This window comes from Podarcis muralis, chromosome 17, assembly GCF_964188315.1.
Source record: "Podarcis muralis chromosome 17, rPodMur119.hap1.1, whole genome shotgun sequence".
In the NCBI taxonomy this organism is placed as follows: domain Eukaryota; kingdom Metazoa; phylum Chordata; class Lepidosauria; order Squamata; family Lacertidae; genus Podarcis; species Podarcis muralis.
Window position 1 is genome coordinate 8592151 of NC_135671.1, and position 25096 is coordinate 8617246.

Below are 25096 nucleotides of genomic sequence, written 5' to 3' on the forward strand. Positions count from 1 at the left end.
GAATGCGAGAGCTGTATCCATGGCTGCTGAAGTTCGCATTGCAAACAAAATTGCTGCGAAAGAAGCCTACCTTTCCCTGCTCCCCAGGCGATGGTGTGTGGGCTGCTGTGAATGTGAATAGAGCCTGTGAAATTGGTGGCTGAAGACTGCTGCATTTAATGCTGCGTTTTCTGGCAGCAATCCTGGCCTCAAATGTTAAAATGTCCATATGAATATGAGCTCTAATGTTTCCACCCATTGTACATCTGATTATTGTGCGTACTAATATCAATACCACTTCTGGTGCTTTCTGACACTCCCAAGTATAAATCTCCCATTCCTAGCTGGTTCCATGCATGCAAGCGGAACTAGATTTGTAGTTATTGCTGCAACAGCCAATGTCCGTGACAGAAGCCTTCAACTGTTCTCAAAGGAATTCTCCTAAAGTTGGGTTCCTCGCATATGTAGAAATGGCTCCCCAGGATTGTACCCAGCAAAGCTATATGTATTTTGTGATTCTTCAGTAGCACTGAAAAAAGTTGCAGGATAGTATTTTTGTAGGACTCCTGCTAACCTCACCTGCACCAAAACACAGTTTTCTGGTGCTTTATACTGTGTGGGCAATTAGTCTGCTGAAGTTAGAGGGCTGGTTGAATCAAATTTCCATAAATTGAGGCTAGGACTTCAGTATCCTTCATAGCTCCTTGCTATTCCCTAATACAAAGGTAGAACAAATAGTGGAAAATTGTAGAATTACATGAAATAGTTAACACATGGGAAATAAGATCATGCATATTTGCTTAGTACATACCGTATATACTTGAGTATAAGCCGACCCGAATATAAGCCAAGGCACCTAATTTTACCACAAAAAACTGGGAAAATTTATTGACTCGAGTATAAGCCGGTTCACCACACCACAAACCTAGTGGTGGCGGCAGCGTTGGAGGAAGAACAAGCAGCTCGAAAGGACCCTCACTCGAGTATAAGCCGTGGGGGGCTTTTTCAGCATAAAAAATGTGCTGAAAAAGTCAGCTTATACTCTAGTATATACGGTAATTTAGACAAGCTGCAGAAACTGGATGCAGAATTTTAATTTTTTTTTAAGAATGGAATCTCACCCAGGTTATCACCATGTCTGCTTAGAGGTTTTGTGAAGCACAGAGTTGGGTTTTCTTCATATTAATAAAAAGAACGTTTTTATTGGAGGAAAATATGGCTGTGATCACAGAGGGCGGTAATATTTTCACTACCTATCATGGTCCTTGTGGTTTGTTGCTGTGAAGGTGGAGAAAGAAGACTTAATTATGCATCGAAGTTGAAATGTGTCAATGGCGGTGAATACTCATTTGTGTTTGTAACTTGCTGATCGACCAGAAGGTAGATTTGTGTGTGTGCTGGTTCAGTTCAAAGTATTACTGGTAAAAGGGTTTAAAAGCTTGTCTGTTACAATGCAATCTCAACTTTCTTTTCCTTTTTTTTTGCAATTGGCAACTTTGCAGTAGCCATCAACCTGTGTATACAACCCTCCTAACAATTTTAACACCTAGTTATTTCCATAGGCACTACCAACTACTAGCTTTGCATTAAAAAAACAAAACAAAAAAACCCTTGTATAACTTGCTTGCATAGCTAGCCTTGTGTTCTTGATACCTGTTGGCCATAGAAGAACCTATGAAATCCCAAAATGGCCTTTCATTGTTTGTGACCTGGAACTGGGATGTTTATTCCCTCCCCCCTCTTGCTAAAAGAGGATATTAGAGTCTCTTAACTTAACCAATGTGATGGAATTTTGCATAAAGCCAATGTAACAACTTAGATCTTACTGTGCTTTAACTTAATGTCTGACCTATAAGTACTTGTGACAGATTAAGATTCAATAAACACACTTTTTAAAAACGTTTTTGGCGGTTTTTATCATGTGTTAGGAGGCACCAAAGGTTGTACCACTTTCTTCAATTGCTTACTCCAAAGGCTGGTTGTTGCCAGAGCTGTGTGTATCTCACTGTTCTTTCCACATTGCCGCAATGTGTGGCATGGGATGCACAAGCTCACTTCATTTCTTTTAAACTTTCTGGTTCTTACAGCTTATTCTACAGCATGAGCAACGCTTCCTGAAATCTCAGAAGACAGGAACAGATAAATCTGTAAGAAGCTACTGGGAGGGTTTGTCTTGTGTGGCTCCTTACCTCTACCTAGGACTAGCCAAACAAAAAACAACAACAATAAAAAACAGAATAAAGTAGTAAAATATTTTAGGGGGAATTGCTGATATAATAATGCAGTCATCCAACTTCAAGGATCTTTAATCTGCAATAGTGACTGTGAGGGAATTATGACAGGTGCAGCTATTTTTAGCGAAAATTACATATGCAGTAAAGCAGTTATCTAAAAGGTACAGGAGTTCTAAAGCTGATAGGGTTGATCCACCCCGTTGTACAGTTTAGTCAATGCCTGGTTTTCCTGCCACTCAAATGGCATTCTGCAGCATAACTCAGCTTTGTACTATCTGGGTAAATGGTCTTTCTATTTATACATTAAGTGAAGAGGAAATAATTTAAGGGCCTTTTGTTTTATGGTGCAAATTTTTACACCTCTCCACTTTAGCCTCATTCCATCCCCCTTAAACTGTGTTCCAGTGTCGGCTAGGGTTCATTGATAAAATGAGGAATAGCAAATTCCTTTCAAATAAACCAGCTTGTTGCCATTTTTCCTCTCCAAGACCATACCCAAGAAGGACCAAAGAGCTTCTTATTACTTTGTATGAAAGGAGACCATTACTGGAAATTTATTTCGAATGATCATTGTCAGACAATAAATTAAACACTTGATAACCTAAAACACACACACATGCATTTGAGACAGCCTATACATAAAAAATATAGAGGTGGGAGTTTGGGCTATTGCACTGGTGGGAGGTGTATCAAAAGCTCATTCATAAAGGTGAGTGGACTAAGCCACCTGCTTTCAAGGAGGTATCTTTGCTTCCTATCCTTTGGCCACGGAGAGAACAAGAAGCTGGGCAGTGCCTGTGGAAGTAACATAACTAGGAGCCATAGGTGTAAGTCTGATTTAAAGCATTGGGACTGAAAATTGAAGACTTCAATGTAATCATTCCATACTTAGATGAGAAGAGAGGGCACAGACCAATTTGCTTTCTCGCTTGAGGCTTGCTTGCAGGGGTACACACGTGGTTGGGGGCTGTAAATTGGCCTTTGCACTTGGGGTGAAGCATTCGTAGCAGCAGAACGTACAGATGTGAGGAACTAAGGGGAGCCCAGCAGGTTTTATTTGAGCCATCACACAATCTGCAGGGGAGCATTTCCCACCCCTAAATCCACATGCCTAAATCCCATTGAAGAAAAAAAAGCTTTCCCCTCACCTCACCCCACTTCAAGCAACAGATTGGAGTTGTACATGGTGTAGTATTTTGAAGAGAATGGACACCTAGCAGAAAACATGCACCACAGTAGCTTCTTCGTATGCATCCATTTCTTCCGGTGACACCACAAGAAGGTCTGCCATCACCTCCTCCTCTGACTGGACTTTTGTCTTATGAACAAGAAGAACAGTCACACATTTCCAGAGTCCTGTGCACTGGGACTGAAGTTAACTTTGCCTCTCCTCTTTGGTCTGCTAGCTATAGGATATAGAAAGTGAGCTTTTTGCTAGGCTTGTGCAAAAGGGAAGCAGCAGCAGATTCTTTCAGAGCGCCTCCAGGGAGGGAGGTTCTTGTTTGACGGCCTCGACACTCAAGCGGTCAAGGGCAGCAGCTGGCTACCACATCTGAAACAACAAAACAGCTACGGATCCGGCCTACTTCCGGTTGCCTCCTCTCTGGAATACGGAGAAGGCTGCTTGTTAGGTGATGTGGTAGAACAACAAATGCCCCACAGTGTACTAGATTTCTGCATGAAAGTCCCATTGAAAGAAAAAACAATCGGTTGAATCGAAGTATAAAATTTTCTTCGAGTTGCGGCAAGGAAAATAAGCGGTTCGGGAAATGAAAACTGGAATAGGATATTTAAAGGGGGGAAGAGAGAAGTAGGCCGATGTTTATCAACCCGCAGAAATAAATGACTTAATTGCAAGTATTACTGAAGGCCTTTGTGCAGTTGATATTGATCAGGAGCAGGTTCCGGACTGACAAAAAGCACTCCTGTACACAATGCTGGAGTAATGAGTGAGTGACGGGTGAAACTGAGTCCCCATGTTTAGGGAGCGGATATATTGAGGGCAAAGAAGGGCTGGTCTGAATCCTTATGACCCACTTCAGAGAATCACAGTGAACACAGCTAACCCCTGATCAACCCATGCTTCCTGCCTTTTATACCCTGCAGTATACAAGTTTGGTGAAGTGAAGTTCAGCCTTAGGGTAATAAATTGACATATTTGACATGTTTCTTTCTTTGATTAGTGGCTTAGTGCCCCTCCACAATGCCTGTTGATATGGACACTACAAAGTGGCAGAGTTATTGGTGAGACACAGGGCATCTGTCAGCGTCGCAGATCCTTTGCCCTATGCCCTTTTAAAATGTGGGGGTTTTTTTGGGGGGGGGGTGTTGTTGGATTGTTGTTTTTATTTTGATGATGGATTTTGTGGCTTTATATTTTGATTCTATTCTGTAAACCACCTGAGACCTGCAGGTATAGGGTGGTGTCAGGGAACTGACATCGGAGCCAGAGGCAGAGGTAAGGCTCCCAAGCGATGCTAGAGAAGGGCCCAGCAGGGAGAGAGGCAGCTCATCAGCTGGGAAAGGAAATGAGCGTAACACCAGGGATAAAGGGGGGCAGATGGGAGAATCGGCGAGGGGGCTCCAGGACTCCTCGCCGGAGACCAGCGGGGAGAGCACGGGTCCTCCGCTACCCACACCCTCTCTGCGCAGAAGACTTCCGCGCAGAGAGAGTAGGAGACTTGGGAGTCAAACAGCTTTTATGCTGGAAAAGGTTTAAGAAACGCCCACTGACGGATCCTGCTAGCGACTGAAACAGCCACGAAGTGAAGGGCTGTCCAGACAGAAAAGGCTTAACCAGGCACACTAGCCAGGAGTGGTGGCAACTTACGCACGAGCAACCCCTATAATCATTACAGGTGGTATAAAAAATCAATAAATAAATCATCATCATCTGTGGATGATCCCACCGCGACATGAAGCAGCAGCAACGGAAAAATATGTAATCTGCAAGCTCCTTTTAAAAGTATGCAACGTATTTTTTTTAGAATTTTGAAGACACAAGAAAGAGCTGAGTAACAGCAGGGCTTGATGGTGTGTTTTTTTTTAAAAAAAGGGGGATCAGCTTCAGCATCCAGCCTGACAATGACTTCTAGAGAACGTGCTTACCAGCTGTGACGTTTTGTTCGTTCCAATAAAATTTCAAAAGCCAACTGGATTTTGAAATTTTCGACTACTGAATTTTCTTCTACCAAATAGCCTCGAACCCGGTAGAGCATGAGACTCTTAATCTGGGGGTTGTGGATTCGAGCCCCACATTGAGCCAGGTTCAATGCACTGCCGGGGGTTGAACGATTCTATGGTCTAGGAGTTTTCACTGCAGGATATTCCTTCACAGCACAGCTTCTACCAACACTACCATGTGGTCAGATATAGAAGAAAGTTCCTTGCTATTTTATCCAATTGAACCAACACACCCACACTGTCCTTCTGCCCCACATAATAAAATAGTGCCTCAATATTTGAAGTTGCAACATGCAAACCTCAGAGACAAATCTGGGGCGCTCCAAATGCTGGATTCCCATCTGGCCCAGCCAGCATGCCTAATGGTCAGGGGTGATGGGAGCCACAAAGTCCCCACCTTTACCCTACCTGATGCATGCCAGTGGATGCACCATGTTTGTGAATAAAGCTTTGTCCATGTTTCGGGGGCGTGGGGGAAGCATTCACCATTAGGCTAGACACCCCAACGAAAGAAAGGTTAGGAGAAAAACCATCCTAAGAGTATGGAGGCTAAACCCATCAAACTTAAAAAACCCATCTTACTTGAGAAAGGCCCTGATTTGTGAAATTCTCTTCCACATGTCAGTAGTAGAAAGGACCAGGCTTAAAGTTGCTGGAGATCTTGGTGTGACTCTCCCCTCTATGGACAGAAGGTAACTAAATGGTACAGCGCAATACTCGGTCCATCTGTACCAAGTGTGGAAATGTTGGTCTTTGGACATGGAAACCACAATTTCCAACATCCCTTCCCAATGCAGCAACATCTGTACCGAGGTTCTCTGTGAATCTGCTCTTCCCTGCTCTTGGAAAGGGGTGGTTCCATATTTGTCTGCACCCCACAGAAGGTAAACATCAAGAAATCCGAGAGCCAAAGAATCAACGTGAAGTTGCCTTTTTATTTATCAGGAATCTTACTCTGCTTACCCCTCCAAGAAGTGGTCTTCCTCTCCATCTCTACTGGAGGGCTACTCTGATGCACACAGGTATTGCTTAATTTTGCTGCTGCTTACGTGTAGCAGATCACAATATAGCTGATTAAAATGTTTCACTTCTAGACCAACTGCCTTTTTGAAAAACTGCATTTTTTCAGGGCACAGATTTCAGGTTGGGGGAGACCCTAGATGCTGGTGAAACCAATATTGGATCGGGCCGTGCAGTACCCAGGGAGAAGAGGCTACATAAGCTAGCTGAGCCTTCACCAAGTTGGCACTCTCCTGGTGTTGCTGAACTACAACTCCCATCATCCCCGACTATCGGCCACATTGGCTGGGGATGATGGGGAGCGCAGTCCAACATCTGGAGGGACCAGGTTTGCCAAGGCTGGTAGCTTATTCCTCTCTAGAACCACAGAGAGCGGTCCATATAAACAGGACGCCCAAAATCCAAACCAGGGGTTAAGTCATGTTCCTTCCAATGCATGCTGGAAGGGCACTGTTTAGGCAAGTGCCGTATTTTTCGCCCTATAGGACGCACTTTTCCCCCTCCAAAAATGAAGGGGAAATGTGTGTGCGTCCTATAGGGCGAATGCAGGCTTTCACTGAAGCCTGGAGAGCGAGAGGCGTCGGTGCGCACCGACCCCTCTCGCTCTCCAGGCTTCAGGAAACTATCTGCAAGCCTTGCGAGCCTGGCGGGAGTTCCCGCCGGGCTCCCAAGGCTTGCGGAAAGCAGCCTGCAGCCCGAAGCATGGGGTGCCCTCCGGAGGGCACCCTGTGCTTCGCGCAGGTGTCCGCAAGCCTTGCGAGCCCGTGGTAACTCCCACCGGGCTCGCAAGGCTTGCGGATAGCAGCCTGTTCAGGGGGCTGGAAATAAATAAAAAAAATTCATTTCCCCCCCCCAAAAAATGAGGTGCGTCCTATGGGCCGGTGCGCCCTATAGGGCGAAAAATACGGTAACTGAAAGTGCCAACCATGAGGAAATTCCACACTGAATATGGTGGATTCCAGCTCCACACCAACATTTCCTAAACAAGTGTGTTTGTAACTCTTGGCCAAAAGAGAAGCCATTTTCGATCCGATTATTTTTACACAGAGCTGCTTCGGTGGAATCCAAGAACGGCTTTGTGAGGTAATAGTCACCCCTTTCTCCTACTTCAAAACCACCCTGGGCCTCTTAATAAATAATAATAGGAAATAATAGCAGCAGCGACCAAAAACCAGGCACTTTGAGAAGCTGTGGCCTCAAACCCCATGCTGTAGGCCTCATATACGCACCAGGAACCAGCTGGGGAAATACAAAGAGGAACATTGGCAACACAGTGAAGTCCCTCCTCCTGTCTCAAGGCGTGCGTCTCCCTTACTCTTCCCCACACACCAGAACGTGACGATTTCACAATTTCAAACGTTTTTATATATTATATATATACTTTAAAAAATGAGGTAAGTCATCTTGCCACAAAAAGACATGCTGCAGCCGCCTCCCTCTCCCCACCCGAATATTCCAGCTGCAAGGGTAGCTATTATTGCTCTGTCTCTGGGTGGACTCTGATTGGCTGCTGGGTGGGCATAGTACGTTATTGCCATGATCGGTGGCCAACGGGGCTGCCCGGCTTTCTGTCCTTGGGTCACCCCCGGGCACAACACACATCTAGCAAGTGGGAGAAGTGGTGATGGGGCTGTGCAGGTACGGGAGGCTGCTGGCAGTGGAGTGCACAGCCACCGAGACCGGGAAACTGAAGACGAACTGGGAGGTGGGCGTGGAGGAGCTCTTCCCCCTTTCCCTCAGCGTCCCCGACGGGCTGGCGGCCTCGGCGGCGCACGACGTAGCCAGAACCTGGGACTCAAACTGGAGGAGCTGTCCCATGAAGCTGAAGTTGGGGGAGATGATACTCCGGCGCTGCTTGACAAACTCAAAGGCTTCCTCCAGCTTCACCCGCTTCTTCATGATCAGGTAGGCCAGGCAGATGGTCGCCGATCGGGAAATGCCAGCTTGGCAGTGCACTAGGACGCGGCCGTGACAGGCCTTCACGGCGTCTGGGGGGAGCAGAGCAGAAGGGTCAGAACACGGAGGAAGAAGCAATCTCAACAGGCAAGAATTCTTAGACAGCCAGGACTGTGCAAGGATATACAGTGGTACCTCGGGTTACATACGCTTCAGGTTACATACGCTTCAGGTTACAGACTCCGCTAAACCAGAAATAGTACCTCAGGTTAAGAACTTTGCTTCAGGACGAGAACAGAAATCGTGCTCCGGCAGCGGAGCGGCAGCAGGAGGCCCCATTAGCTAAAGTGGTGCTTCAGGTTAAGAACAGACCTCCAGAACAAATTAAATACTTAACCCGAGGTACCACTGTATAAGTTTTAAACATATTACAGTGGTACCTCGGGTTACATACGCTTCAGGTTACAGACTCCGCTAACCCAGAAATAGTACCTCAGGTTAAGAACTTTGCTTCAGGATGAGAACAGAAATCGTGCTCTGGCGGCGCGGCAGCAGCAGGAGGCCCCATTAGCTAAAGTGGTACTCCAGGTTAAGAACAGTTTCAGGTTAAGAACGGACCTCCGGAACGAATTAAGTACTTAACCCGAGGTACCACTGTAATTATCATTCATACAACAAAACTTCTCATCTTATACAATGTTTTCTTTGGACTTCCGTCAACACCTCTGATGATTTTCCGTTCTTATCACTTCTTACGCATTTCTTAATTTCGTATTACCTTTAATTATCTTTAACTAATAATTCTCCTCAATGTCTTTTTTTTTTGCAATATTTCAAATAATTCACCTTACTAAACTTCTTGCAAACCTACTAGCATAATCTGTTCATCACAATTACTTTTCAAATAGTGCATAAATTTACTCTAGTTTCCTCTAGCAGCTAGAGACCTGAACATTTGCTCCACTGTTTGGAGCTGGACCCACAAGCTTCGGTTTTGAAGCCTGTGTCCCACTATCTCCTCTGCCTCACCCACCCAACCTGCCAAGATGAACGTACCTATGTATTCAATCGCTTCCATGAACCAGGAGCTGATGTCGGTTTTGTGGTTGTCTTCCACTGGGATGCATTTGTATTGAAAATGTCCTTCAAAGTGGTTTGGGCAGTCCGAGGAAACATTCAACAAGGCGGTGATCCTCAAGGCGTCCAGCATGTCTCTCCGGCCGGCGTGATGTGCGCTGCCAAGGAAGAGGAAGGGAAGGATTTCCACGGGGCCACCCTGCTCTCCGGAAGGGGAAGCAAGAAAGGAGAAGAGAGAGAGATCACTATGACTGAGAGAGGGAGAAGAGGAGTCCCAACAGGAAAAGGAACCGGCAGAGAAGTGTGATGCTCACACGATTCGTGAGCTTCACAAAACACATCTGGCAAATGCCAGTGACATTGCTGGACTCACAACAGGGACAAATAAGGAGCTGTCCCCGTTCACAATTCTCTAGTGATTCTCAATCATTGCCAGAGAATCACAATAGCATTATGTTCGAAGCTTTCTGATCTTAAAGCTGTGGGACCCCAGCTTTTCCCCTCAAACCGGTGGAGGGCATGGTGTGAAATGGAATTGGCTATACCATGTGGTGTTATATATTCTGTAGGCTTACGGTGACTGAGGAAAAACACAAAACAAAAAGGGTGCAGCAGGAATATCACTCTGAATTGCATTTAGTGATGCAATTTAGCTTGGTGAGTAATGGTGAGTACAGTGGTACCCCGCAAGACGAACGCCTCGCAAGACGGAAAACCCGCTAGACGAAAGGGTTTTCCGTTTTGGAGGCGCTTCGCAAAAGGAATTTCCCTATGGGCTTGGTTCGCAAGACGAAAGCCCATAGGGAAATCTCCGGGACAGCGGGGAAGTGCAGCGCGTCTTCCCCACTGTCCTCGGACCTCCTCCCGCCGCCAGGCTTCGGAACGAAGCTCCGAAGCCGGGCGGCGGGGCAGGAACGCCTCCTCCCGCCGCCCGGCTTTAGAACGAAGCTCCGAAGCCAGGCGGCGGGGCGGGAACGCCTCCTCCCGCCGCCCGGCTTTGGAACGATGCTCCGAAGCCGGGCGGCGGGCGGGGACAATTTCTAATCAGGTCTTGGGCATCTGTCTCTCTTGAGAGCATTATGCCGCTATCCCAAACAAGACTCTGTATCACTTGCTGACAGCACGCCTGCAGCAAGGTCAACTGGCTTTAGAGTCACTTAATAATAGTTTTGCCAAGATGTCCATTCTGAAACTTTTTCACATCGCTCTTCATTGAAAATCTGAACTCTCCTAATAAAACCTAGCCCTTTTGATTCATGCAACTACACTTGCGGGTTCTTTGTTCATTTCCACAAAATTTTAGTCCTAGTAGGCCTGGGAGATTCAACTCCAAAGATCTCCAGATGTTGTGAACTGCATTTTCCATCATCTGTCCTTGACGACTGGGGATGCTGGCTGGCGCTGATGGGAGGTGTAACTCACAATATCTGGAGGGTGTTGGCTAGACTATCCCTGCTCTACTCCTAAGCAAAGGCCACCAAGTTCAAATCCCTACACCATTCACTCTTGAATTACGACTGTGTGTCAGCCAGCATGACAGTAACACCCACACAAGAAATAACAATCGCTATTGACTCTCTCCCATGTTAGTCACCCTCGGGAGCTAGAAATTAATGGACATGACTAACTTAGGCTCCCTAATTATAGTAGGTCTACGCCAAGTATAACTTGGTTGGTTGGCTGGATGCAACCTTATGGCTCCATGGCCTGCTAGACTAGAAGCCACTACATCCAAACAGTGTACCAAAACATCTTCATTGTTCAGCAAACAACAACAGCTGTACACCTTCTCCCAGCAAGGGAGATCTATATACAGAAGCAGGTTCCTGGACATTCTCCTTGCTGGATTGAAAGACACATGGCCAGATGCACATCTGCATTACTTGGCCACCACCACATTAGAGTGGCATCTTTTTACAAAGTATGAATGGGGAGAACTAGTACGGCCACACACAACGTATAGTCAGGAAATGCCCGCTGGTTTCTCAATGGCATCCAACTGGCCACTGTGAGAACCGGGGGCTGGACTGCATGGGCCTGATCCATGTTCTTATACTATCCAAATTAAGCTAGGCCATCTCCCCACTTCTAAAGTATTCCGATGGAGAACATATTTCTCCAGGGCTCGGAGATCCTGTTTAAAGTGCAAAAACAGACCTCTGTTTTAAGGACGGACAGGTTGTCTTTGATTCTTACGGATAATACACCAACCCAGGAGACTGAATTCATATTGCCAATTCAGACAGAGTGAGGGTTTAAACGGCAATAAGCTCCGGAAAGCCAACCTGATCGTGTTGCGGTGTCCCACAGGAACTGCAGCTGTGCTCAAGGTACTCTGCAGTCGCCACAACGGACGCAGCAGTCGGAGATTTTGTCTTTGCACAGAACTCCGGATATTCCGAGTGAAATCTCTCATAGCCGCCTGAAAGATAAGCAACATCACAGTGTTAAGAGTGTTGGACCTGGGAGATCAGGGTTCAAACCCCCAATCGGTCATGAAGCTCATTAGGTGACCTTGCGCCAATCGCAGCCTCTTAACCTGCCTCACAGAGTCGTTGTAGGGATTAACTGAGGAGGTGGGTGAACCATGTACTTCTTGGAGAAAAAGGTTGCCTATAAATGCAGTAAATAACCTCTTCTGCTTAGCTGCTTAAGAAAGCAGGAGATGGAGATGTCAGTTGCCAGAGATCTCCATGCGGTTGCAATGGGACCCAGGGCAGTCGCAAAACGCGCCTGGCGCCTGGCTAATTTCTAACACTGAATCCAACATTGCATTTTCAAATATTGTCCAGGCTCTATTTACTACGGATGACTTCATAGTTTCCTACTGACCAGGCCGCTTATCGCTGAGGTCTCCAATGCTACCCATCTTTTAACAAAAAGTGCTGTTTTCTCCACATCTACAGGTCACCTGCTGAGAGGCCCACAAATCCAGCTGCCAGGTGGCCAACAGCTCCTCTCTCCCCTCTGGGGACTGATCCTGCTGCATTCAAAGGGTTTGGACCCAGAGGCGAAGCAACCTGCTCCGGTAACTGGAGCGGCACTCATCCCAGGGGGCATGGCGCGCATCCCAGGGGGTGTGGTGTGCTGCCCAGGGGGGTGCAAGGTGAACGGCGCGTGCCCCAGGGGTGCTGTTGATCGGGGGTCGGCATTTTGTCCCTCCCCCTTTTGGAATGGCACCTGGAGCGGCCCGGTCCGCCCCCTTGGAACCCCCCTGCTCGGCCCAACACGTGGAGTTTTACTGCAAACGGGAAGTTAACTTGGGGCGAGAGGAATTTGTGCCCTGGGTGTCTTCTCCAGCACATGCAGAGAGCACAGTAAGACCTTGCTTTGGATCTGAAGAAGAGAAAAGCAGTGATAGCCCCAAATGAACTGACTATAGAATGATCGGATCCAGTGGGTCTTCTGCTTTGTTCGTTGGTTGAACTTTATGAGTTACTTCTGTTGAAATTTACAATTTGATACTGTGAATCGTATATCTTATTTATCCAAGAACACAGCCGGTTACGTCTCATGTGTTTATGGAGTATGCTTTAGGTGACCAAAGGTTTGTTGGTTGTTGCTTTGTCCCCAAAGCTCTGCATGAATTTGGCCTCAGTTCTATGGTGCATGCAAGATCTTAATAGCCACCATGGAACACATTAATCTGTTCAGCAGTTATTGGCACTCATAATAGCTCTGGTAAGGACCACATCACAGTGATCTTTAGCTTCTCGGTAGTGGCGCCCGCCCTGTGGAACGCCCTCCCATCAGATGTCAAAGCGATAAACAACTACCTGACATTCAGAAGACATCTTAAGGCAGCCCTGTTCAGGGAAGTTTTTAACGTGTGATATTTTAGTGTATTTTTGGTTTCTATGGAAGCCGCCCAGAATGGCTGGAGAAACCCAGCCAGATGGGCGGGGTACAAATAAATTATTATTATTATTATTATTATTATTATTATTATTAGACAATGACATAGTCTAAAAGGCGCCAGTGGTTCGACCAGGGATGCTTCCATTATGTTTTATTTTATTTTTTGTCGAAAGAGTGTGTTGGTAATACAGTGGTACCTCGGGTTACAGACGCTTCAGGTCACAGACGCTTCAGGTTACAGACTCCGCTAGCCCAGAAATAGTGCCTCGGGTTAAGAACTTTGCTTCAGGATGAGAACAGAAATTGCGCGGCGGCAGCGGGAGGCCCCATTAGCTAAAGTGGTACCTCGGGTTGAGAACAGTTTCAGGTTAAGATCGGACCTCTGGAACGAATTAAGTTCTTAACCCGAGGTACCACTGTAACAAGGTTGTGTGCTGCACGTATAGTCAAAAGTAAAATTGCGTTCTGGTTGCTGTTGCCAATTCCTTCTTTCCCAATCTTACTCGGCTACGTGTGATTGCCAAAGAAGAAGCAGCATGCAAGAGAACCTGGAAGGAGAGAGGCCATTGTCCAACTCACCCATTTTCAGAGTTCTCTGCAGCTGCCAGAGGACTTGAGGAAGGCGATGGGACTCAGTGACAAGCACAAAGGCTGGCTGGCTAGCATGCCAACTCGCCATCTGTCAATCCGAACCTTTTTAGCACACTCACAAACCTAGCCCTCGGGCAAAAAGGCTCACATTCCTTGATTAGTATCACCGCTGGATATTTTTGGAGCAGGGGCAGAAGAACAACTTCGATCTTAGTGCAAGACAGTCACGATATGTGACTTCCTAAGCTCATCAGCCCAGTATCACAAGAGCTGTGTAGCTTGATTGATGGAGTGCTGAGGTATCTCTCTATTCTTGCCATTTCAAACAGGTACAAACACTGCACTTATCAGGGTTCTATCTGGCTGGTATTCTGCATTCAGCTGACTCACAAACCACACGAGGCCCTTTCAAGTATCTACACTTTTTCCTTCAGGGACTTCCCTTTTGCTGGTTTGTTTTTATATGTTCTGAAGTTTTATTTATTTTTAATAGCCCTCTGCAGTGTTGGATGGCAGGTTGAGAGGAGTTCCCTACTAGGATAGACTTTGCTCGTGTGCTCAAGACATCGATTCCACAAAACATATTTTGTTGCACTGTGCAAAATATGAGCAAGCCAGGGCTGAACTGATACTACTCTTGCTGGTACATTTCCTGGGAAAATCAGAGGCTATGTCAGGTTCCTACTGGAAGACCGGACAAATGTTAGAACATTAGCAGTGGGAAAGTTTTTATTGGTGGTTGCAAGATCAAATGAGCCCTATATTCTAAACAAAATGCTTGTTTAACCTGGAAGTAGGCTGTATGAATTGTGTATTGATTTGTAATGATTTGTTGGGTCTCTGGACCGTAATAAAGATTGATTGATATGATTTTTAATAGGCATTTAAAATTTCCATTCTATAAACTGCTTTAAGCTTCGTTGTTGAAAAGCGGTATACGAATATTGCATGCACACACACACAAACAAACACACAAGTTCCCTATCCAAATTTGGGGGTTCCCAAATCATTGTTTGAAGTCCCCCCCTTTTAAAAACGGTGAAGTCCCATTCAAAAGATGTCCTGGTCTCCCTTGCTCCAACACACCTCCCACTATTGTTGTGGAGGGTTGGGGAAACGGACCTAACCAACACACTCTAAAGAATCCTGCAAATTCCATTTAACACTTCCACCTTTCTTGCAGCCCTTGACCCTCAATACTTCTACCATAGAAATGTCTTCTTCCAGTCTGTCTCCACTCTTCACGCCAAGCCCTCAACATCCTTCGTTCCCACAAAGATCAGAAACTTTGTTCTGGGAAAACTGCTCACCTTCCCAAGGGGGCAGAGTTGCAGGCTGGCCACAAGCACGTCCCATGTACAGCAGGGGGCGTGGCGATGCCGCCCACATCATGCCCTACGGCCGACCAATCGGGTCGACCATGGGGCGTGGCTTACCGGATTTAAACCTCCACAAGGCTCCTGCATCGGATCTCCCACCCTCCCACCCTATTTTCATGCGTTCGCCATCTTGGCCTTGCTATGGACTACGGTTGGTCGCCCGTTCAGAGGGACCAGTAGGAATTTTCCCACTTGGCAAATTGGCACCAGCCATGTGGTTTTTGCCTGCCTTGTAGCGATCGTCACAACTTTGTAAGGTGTGGCGGTTCAAGGTAAAGGGACCCCTGACCACTAGGTCCAGTCATGACCGACTCTGGGGTTACGACACTCATCTTGCTTTATTGGCTGAGGGAGCTGGCGTACAGCTTCCGGGTCATGTGGCCAGCATGACTAAGCCGCTTCTGGCAAACCAGAGCAGTGCACGGAAACGCTGTTTACCTTCCCGCCAGAGCGGTACCTATTTATCTACTTGCACTTTGACGTGCTTTCAAACTGCAAGGTTGGCAGGAGCAGGGACCGAGCAACGGGATCTCACCCCATTGCGGGGATTTGAACTGCCAACCTTCTGATCGGCAAGTCCTAGGCTTTGTGATTTAACCCACAGCGCCACCCGCATTTGGCAGTTAGGCATTGGTAAACCTGGTTGATGGGAGGGGAGGTTGTGTCCTTCACCTCCCCCTCCTCTTTAAGGGTATTCCCTTAAAGGGATTCGGGGGTGTGGATCCTGTCCGAAGCCCGGGTATGGGCTAGGGCCATGCCACGACCCCATCGGGGACCCTGGGGGAGCTCACAGTTGATGTACATCAACAGGGCTCCCCCTACTGATGGTTGACCCTTATGAGACTACCTGCATGACGGGCAGGAGTCAGATACAGCTGCTTCAGTTCCAATGCCTAAGCCAATATTGCTCACATCTGTAACCAATAAAGTTGTGGCCGTATTTATCCCATTAACCCAAAATATTGGTGTCTGTATGTTTCATTATCAAAGACATGGGGTGGTGTTCAGGGCCTCGCCATGCAAAACCTAACCATCAATTTCTTGCTTGGCATTCTGCATGCAAATGAGCGCACTCAGCACTTGCGTTACACGAACCTTTCTGTGTAGAGAACAGCAATCCAATGGTCTCATGACTCTCATGAACACATGATTCTCCAAAGGTAGTATTATCCTAAACCACCTACCAACAAAGTGAGGTTTGACAGCAGCCAAAAGACTGATATCGATTCATTGGAGATAATACTACAGCCTCCTTTGATCAACGGAGAGAAGATACGATAACTCTCTCAACATACAAACAAGATTGCTTTTAGATGCAGATTGTGTATGGATAAATATAATGATATTTGGAATGCATTTATAAAAATTAGCATGACTTGTTAATAATTTTACATTCCTTGGAATAGTCCTATACTAATATACCCATTTATTGTATTCTTATCAGCTGCAAGCACTTTTTTCTTTTTGGTTTTCCCCCTTCGTTTTATTTCTCCACTGAATTTTTAAATTAAATATAAATTGGGGGGGAGAGGGATGATTCTCCAAGGGGGATCCACCTAGGTACCAAACATACAAAGGATCGCATGACTGGAAACAGAAGTACTTTGTGTGACTGTTGAACTGGCTAACCAAGTAACAAACAAATCAAGCACCAGCCTGAGTAAAGAAGATTTATTCAGTAAGATGTTCAAGAGACTCTAAAGGTAAAGGAACCAGACCATTAGGTCCAGTCATGACCGACTCTGGGGTTGCAGCGCTCATCTCGCTCTATAGGCCGAGGGAGCCGGCGTACAGCTTCCGGGTCATGTGGCCAGCAGGACTAAGCCGCTTCTGGCGAACCAGAGCAGCGCATGGAAACGCCTTTTACCTTCCCGCCGGAGCGGTATCTATTTATCTACTTGTGCCTGTATGCTTTCGAACTGCTAGGTTGGCAGGAGCAGGACCAAGCAATGGGAGCTCACCCCGTCGCAGGGATTTGAACCTCAGACCTTCTGATCGGCAAGTCCTAGGCTCTGTGGTTTAACCCACAGCACCACCTGCGTCCCTTAACAAGAGACTCTATTTGCTCCATTTACTACCCTCCAATAATAATAATAATAATAATAAAAGCCCTTTAACTTGGGCAGATATAAACAGGGTTGTGTGTACTGCTGCATACTTAAAGATCAAATTCTGTACCCAGGCAAGCTGAACCAATTTCAGTGTCCTGAATAAATTATGTGAACTGTGCAAATTTGAACATTACTGTATTTCCAATGCTGTTAGTCCCAGCCCACAAGATGCAAAGTTTCTGAAGAAACCACTCAAACTCTTATTCATGCACCTCTCTAGTTTCCAAGATTTTAAACTGGGTAGCAACCATATATTTTTTTTAAAAAATAATCTCAGTTGATTCTTGGTTTATTCTTAGCTTCAAAATATACGACAGCATTTAAGATTGGGACCTGTCACTAGAGCATCATTGCCAAACTACAGATAATGATAGCTGAACAAGCTAAAATACATTCCTTGTGATGTGTATCAAAATTTTTAAGACTCATTTAATTATCTGCTTCGGTTGAGAGAACACTCAGTTTAAACTTTATACTGCTGTGAAGCATGACTAGTGCGGGGGCAGGCCTCTGTGTGCTGCTATTAATATAAATTACTCTGAAATATTTGGGAATTTTCAAACCACTCTGCACTTGATCTATCCCAGATCTGGCCTTATCAACACCCAAAATGTTTTAATTGCACTTGCGTACGACTGTTGCAATCACAAGCTTTTCCGTTATTTTTCACCCATTCATGGTGGTGTCACAATTTTCCAGCAATCGCCAGCACATGGTGCACTCTGTAAGACTTTGTTTCCTATTGAGTCAAAGGAAAGAAGAATGGCATTCCATGGAGCTTCAGAGCAACAGCCGCTCAGCTGATTCACGGGTTAAGTGACAAATCCATCGCCCTAAGACACCAAAACTTAAACAGCGATCTGGATGATCACCCGAGATTTGCACACTGGTCACTTGGCTGATCAAATATTGTCCGCCGATTATTACTTGACAGTCAAATATCCAAAGGAGCCATCATGCTTGAAAAATTAATCTCCGCACAAATGCCTTTCAAAGCTGACTTTTGTTTGTCTCTGCATAATACAACTTATTTCTATTTCTACCTCTTTCCCTACTTTTGTAACTCTAGTCTGACCGTAATTTTTAAGCATAAAAGCAAAAGGCAAACTGAATTTAAGCGAATCATTCACAGAAACAGCCCCAAACATAGCTAAAAATTGTGATAATTCATTGTATTTGTTGGAATATGGTTTATTGTTTTGCCGTAACAAGCAAGTTTGTTTTTGCACTTAAATATATACGATATATTTATTGTCATTGTCCCATGCAGAACAATGAAACTGAAAAACTACATAAAACATTCAAACCCCCCTATAAACTCTGAAACCCCATTTTAAAATACACTATACTATAGAGACCCCTTATGCTGCGTTTAGAACCAGAATTGCATTTGCGTAGAAACTGTTTCTCAGGCGGCTAGTCCTGGCCTTTATAACCCTATACCTTCTTCCAGAAGGCAGAAGCTGAAAGAGATAATTTCTGGGGTGCGTACTATCCTGTGCTATCTCTGCCGCTTTCCTATGGCACCTGGCAGCATAGATTTGATCTAAGGTGGGAAGAGTGCACCCAGTTATTCTCTCTGCAGTCTTTACAACCCTGGACAGCATTGTTTTTTTGCCTCTGTACCAAACCAATTGGGGTTGCCAATGGGGAATCTGTGAACACAAGGGCAGCTTTAAAGTCTCCCACCAGCAAAGTCTCAGAGCCCCCCCCCTCCCCACTTGGTGATAGGTGGTTATCTCTTTCTCCTTTGAAAAGTACATAGAGCTGAAAGAGGAAGTCCGAAGAGTGGCCTTCTTTCCCACTTCCTCTCTCTGTTCTTCCTGCTTTTCAAGACTCAGATTAAGCTACCAGATCCGACATTTACCAAGATCACTCGGAATTGCAAAGAGAGAAAAGTTATGTGTGTGAGCATGAGTTTCCCGGGAGAGGAGGGGAGGTGATAACAGAGGGAAGGAGAGAGTGGTGCCCACAGCACTCACTCAAAATCCAAATGTGTCCTTGAGCCCAATTTAAATTGCAAAGGGTTATTTTTGTTATTTTGTTTGACCCAATCTTTCGGAGCAGTCAATTACCCAATCTAAGACCACCACTAGCCCCCAGTATACACTGAGGCGGTCCCCAACACAGCAATTAAAACAATTGGAGAAAAACGCTAGGTTTGGTTTTACCACGTGATGAAGCAGGAAGCCCACTGATCATTTTTTAATTCTAAAATATAAAACGGGAAAGCAGCTTGCCTCTTCTGCAGTAAAAGTTGATGCAGTGAAAGCCCCGAAAGAAACCAATAATCTGGATATATGGCATCATAGTTTTAAATCGGAATCTTCTTTTTCATGTATTTTTTATTCATTTTCAAATTATTATGGAACCAGAGAGACAGGTAAACAAGAGCAAAAGTTCAATAACGTCTCCAGCTAAAAGCATTGCATACCAAACCTAAACATATTAAATAGCAACACTCAATCGAAAATCATGACAACCATATTTCTCTAGATGTCACGTGGCGAGACACATGTAAATCTAAAACGAAACTATATGAAATAAAATCCCACCATACTGAATAGAAATCATGTGGATCTACCCGTCCCATAGACCTGTAACCTACGTACTAGGTTTTCTGCAACAACTAAATTCCAGAAATATTTAGACCAGGCATAGGCAAACTCGGGGCCTCCAGATGTTTTGAGACTACAACTCCCATCATCCCTAGCTAACAGGACCAGTGGTCAGGGATGATGGGAATTGTAGTTCCAAAACATCTGGAGGGCTGGAGTTTGCCTATGTCTGATTTAGACCATAAGGATGTAGTCAGAATTTTTTCAAGCATCATGGGGTATAGGCGAAAAGGAAGAAGATATGTACTGCTTGTTCTTCGCAGATTGCCAGAGCAGCAACGTTCAGCACAACCTTTGCAAACCACTGGCTTAAGATCACAACCAGGTATTTGTTTATTTCTGAGCCAACCTCACTCTCCAAAGTGACTTGAAACACAGAGAGAGACCATGGCTCATACCTTTCCAGGAAATACCTGGGCCCAAAGGCCTGGTCAAAAGGCAACAATATTCGGCTGAATGGACCACACTGTATCTGACTCAGAACAGATCAGGGATAGGCACCAGGAGGCCAAATCACCAGCCCTCCAGCATAGCTCCTGCCTGCAAATCCATCTTAGTCCCCAAAGCATGTCGCATGTGAGTAAGCAGCAGGGGTCCCCAAGGCACAGGCAACTGGGAGGGAGCAGCTGAGATGCCCCAAGGGGAGAAGATGAGCTGGTCCCTCTGCTGTAGGAAGAGGAGGCAAAAGACTCATCAGCCAAAGACAGCCTATGCTATCTATGGATGCTTCTCAGCCCTTGTGGAATTCAAAACACGGCCTCCGTTAAAAGGTTAGGCCCTGACCAGGGTTATAAACGCAGCTTTGCACGTTTGCAAAATAAGAAAAATCCTCCACTAGCTTGCAATGCTTCCTCTACATCGTTCTCAGGAGCTGGTGCCATTTTTCTACAGAAACTGGTGCAAATATCCTTCCAGGGCACATGAATACGTATACCCAGGCATGGCATCAAGGCTGTGTGTTGCTTTGTTCCTCTTTTTTTTTTTTATCCTTGAGGATGCATTCCTAAGTCCCGAGAAGGGAGAGGCCCCGTTCCTGGGACAATAAACCAGGATCTTTCCACCCACCCAGAGCTTTTGCAGTTCAAAAGGTCACCAGCAGCCTTCATGCACACACACGCGCGCGCACACACACACAAAGCCCAGATGACAGGTCAGATGGGCAGGAAACAATCTCCGGATACAATTCAGTCTACTGTTTCCAAAGACCACACCAGGAGGGACCGTGAAAGAGACTCCCGCTACCCGCACTCCCTGGCTGGGACGGATGTGAAGGAGGTTGCAAGAGGGTGATAATGTCCCTCTTTTTTCTGAGTATTGCATAGTATTTCAGAAGCACATCTGAGGGAAGGAGAAATGGGTGCAAAACCTCACGGTTAAGGAGCCTGTGCCACTAATGCGTGGCACACGCAGAGTGCACGGCGCTGCACAAAGGACAGAATCAATGCTGTCTCCTGCCGAAAGAAATCTCTTCCTACTAGGTGGAGCTGCCTGGCATAGGGAAAGGATCGCCCGCACAGTTTGGCGACGAGGGAAGGGAGTAGGCGAGGGTTGGGGAGCCAATCTGAGCCCTACCTTAACGAAAGAGTGTTGTTCCCGGGGTTCAAGCCAGGTCGGGAAGCTCCCACTCTCAGGGCTTGAAATGGGAGTCGCATGTGGTGGGAGACACGCATTGCCCTAAGAGGCGCACTTGTCTGAATGCTACACGACCGGGCAACGCGGGTGTCAGAGAGAAGTGCGCAGGGACGATTCACAGAATGGTAGCGTTGGAAGGGACCCCAAGGGTCATCTAGTCCGACCCCCTGCAATGCAGGAATCCGGCTCACAGCCACCCCTGTGTGGTCTCGAACCACCAACCTTCTGGTTAGCAGCCGTGACCCATCCTTGCGCGCCCTCGGCTGGGTCCGCGCAACTCCTTCTCCCCAGAGGTCTTTCTTTCTTTTCCAAAAATTTTTATTGGTTTTCACAACATTATAAACAAACAAACAAACAAACAAACAAACAAGACAAACAAGACAAACAAACATAAATCATAGCCTTATTGAAAATTACACTTATTGACATTGTTAAGGGACTTCATCGCTTCCCCTTGGTTGGATTTCATTGCATAGCCTTTTAACGGTTTTCCAAACCACAGTTCTTATAAAATTTAACTTAAACATCCTTAGATCGTCACATTATGATATTGAACCTATTAATTCACCACTTCACATAAATAAAATCCTCGGCCAATCAAGGAAGGTGCCCGCTCACCTTTCAGCAGGCAGATGTCGGCGTGCTGCGCGTCCCGGCGCAGCGCCCGCACCACCAGCGCCACGGTGCTGTCCTCCCGCAGCGCCTCCGCCCGCCCGCTGCGCTCGTCGTACACCACCACGGCCGAGTAGAGCCCCGAGCGGAGGCGGGCGCGCGCCTCGTCGTCGGCCGGCAGGATCTGCTCCAGGCTGACGGAGCCCTTGGCCCTGCGCCGGACGATGGTGTTGCAGCGCACGTTGAGCGCGCCGCGGATGTGGCCCGCGCTGTGCGCCAGGAAAGGCCTGCAGTCCAAGAGGAGGCACTTGCCGCCCTGCCCGGAGCCCCCGCCGTGCAGGAGGCGCTGCAGCCCCACGCACTCCATCTCGCGCAGCTCCGCCATGGCCGCCGCCGGCGCCGCGCAACCTCCCTCTCCCTCCTGCTGCTGCTGCGGGACACGGGCCTTAGCGCGCTCCTCTTGCGCGCAGCCCTAGCGCGGCCGCGGAGAAGGAAGAGCGGCTGCTGCTACTGCTGCTGCCGCTGGTGGCGACGGCGGTGCTGGCCGCGCGCCCTCCGGAGCGCGTGGGAGGGTCGCTTTTACTACCTCGCCCCGCCCTCCCGGCTCGGCTTTCCCTCTCCCCGCCGCCGGGCCCCATTCTTGCCTCCGCTCGCCTTGAATGGAACGCGCGACGTCACAATGGGAGGAATCGAACGCGGCCCCGGCGCTTGTGCGCGCGTTCCATTCATAATAATAATAGAGGAGGAGGAGGGGTGGAAGGGAAAGGAAGGAGGCGCGTTCTACTGGCGGCGGCCCCAGGCTTTGTGAATGGGAAGTGGAGCGCGGAAGGGCGGCGGGAAAAGGGAACACCCAAGCAACTCAAGGGCCCGCTTCCTGGCTTTCTCTGCCATTCTGGCACTTGGTTCGTTCGTTTGTTTGCTGCTGCGTCAAGTTTCTCAGGAAAGCCCTTCGGTTTTTCGTGGAAAGCAGCGCCGGGTCACGGCCTCAGCTGCGCGCACATCCTGGCGCCGGGTTTGGGGTTGTTTTGGGCTTTCTAATGGGCGCGCACACTTGCATGTGGCGGGGCGCTTCTCAGGTAGAAATGAGAGGCCCGAATTGGTACATCGTCACCCTTTTTAAACAAGAAAAAGCCGCTTCCAGTGAAGTGGGAGGCGGGGAGGACTTGGCCCTTCCATCTGTCGAGTAACTTCCGCCCTGACATCAGGCATGTGTCGCCAATCTTTACTTTTCGATGCACGTTTCTAAAATTCTCAACATTCCTGGGTTAGATACTACACTCCAAACGCCACTTACCTGGGATTAAAAGCAACTTAATTCCATGGGGCATGGTTGGTGTTATGTAGTGTAGTTTCACCCTGGGCCAACAGGGGGATACTGTATATAGTTTTCACTCAGGTCTGTAGATAGTTTTCACTCAGGTCCGCGGCAGTTATTTTAGGCGGGAACTCTGGGCTGTTGTGGTTACAATGTGACAGCCGGCTGCCTATAAATACAGGCCGGCTGAGCTGTTCACAGTCAGTTCTATTCCAGCTTACCATAATAAAGAGCTACTTGAAGAGATCGCTGTGCCGGCTGCTATGTCAACCCACGACTTAACACTGGCGACGAGGATGGGATGGATGGACATCAGAGCACAGCCAGATGCGGCCAGCCTCTGAACTGAGCTGAATCACTGAGCTGAATCACAGAGCGAAATCACTGAGCGAAATCACTGGGCAGAACCAGTTCAGAGCTGACTGTTCTGGCTAGAGCACTGTGTTCCATCCATCGCCCTTCACGCCGGCATCGGAATCATGGCTTCACTTGTGCCTCTACCGCCGTTTGCGCCAGCCTCTGAATCATGGGACTCCTACCTCGCTCGGTTCGACTGCTACCTCCAAGCCAACGAACTGACAGCAGTATCACAGGATCGGAAGCGGGGCCTATTCCTCAGCCTCTGTGGGCCTGAGGTGTTTGAGACGGCCCGAGCGTTGGTTGCGCCTGAAGCAGTCCAGGCATCACCATGGGACACGATCCAAGAGAAGCTCCGCAACCACTACGCACCAAAGCCGTCCAAGATTGCTGCCCGCCATGCGTTCTACCACAGGAACCAGGCAGAGGGGGAGTCAATCAACAACTACACCACCGCCCTGCGACAGGCTGCAATGCACTGTGAGTTCCGAGACTTAGACGATGCCCTGATGGATCGAATCGTCTGCGGGGTCCGGGACATCCATCTGCAACGGCGTCTCCTAGCCAAGCCAGACCTCACGCTACAGAAAGCCATTGAGGAGGCTGTGGCCTCAGAAGCTGCTGAACGCTCCGCTCAGGAGATCCGCAAGTCCAGCAGCCTGCGTCTTGCTAGGGAGCCCGTTCCGGTGCATCATGAAGAGGCCAGCAGTGAGGAGGCATCCTCCAGTGAAGACGATGATGTGCACCAGACAAAGCGGGAGCGCAGGAAGTTCCAACAGAAGTCCAAGGGCCAACCGGAATGTGCTGGCTGCGGAGGCAACCATTCCCGTGCCAAGTGTCGATTCAGAGACGCCATCTGTAGGAGGTGTTCCAGAAGGGGCCACATCGCTAAGGTCTGCCGATCGGCTCCGTCTGACACCCCCCCTTCATCGACTCGCAAGTCCAAGTCTTCACTCCAGTCTGCCAAGGAAAGTTGTTTCGCTCTCACCAACTGCCGCTGCCCGTCTGGAACCACGATTGGCCAAACCGACTCGCCTACGAGACGCAAGCTGAACGTCACGGTGCTCATTGAAGGAGCTCCATGTGACATGGAGATCGACACCGGGTCTGCCCTGTCCATCGTGTCATGGAGCACCATCAAAAGACTGGTACCCAGAGTGTCCAAAAGGCAACTCGACTCTCACCGCGTACACCTGAGAGACTACCAGGGAAACGACGTTCCCGTGGTAGGCGT

General features: G+C 47.6%; 1 protein-coding gene across 1 annotated transcript; it reads right to left on the minus strand.

The window, feature by feature from the left end:
* Window positions 1-1443: 1443 nt before the first annotated feature.
* Window positions 1444-23197, minus strand: DUSP4 (dual specificity phosphatase 4). Its single transcript, XM_028712443.2, has 4 exons — window positions 22197-23197; window positions 11675-11811; window positions 9369-9588; window positions 1444-8404 (listed from the first exon to the last, which is right to left on the minus strand). Exons 1-4 carry the CDS (start codon window positions 22573-22575, stop codon window positions 8019-8021), a joined length of 1122 nt encoding a protein of 373 aa, XP_028568276.2. The 5' UTR covers window positions 22576-23197; the 3' UTR covers window positions 1444-8018.
* Window positions 23198-25096: the final 1899 nt, after the last annotated feature.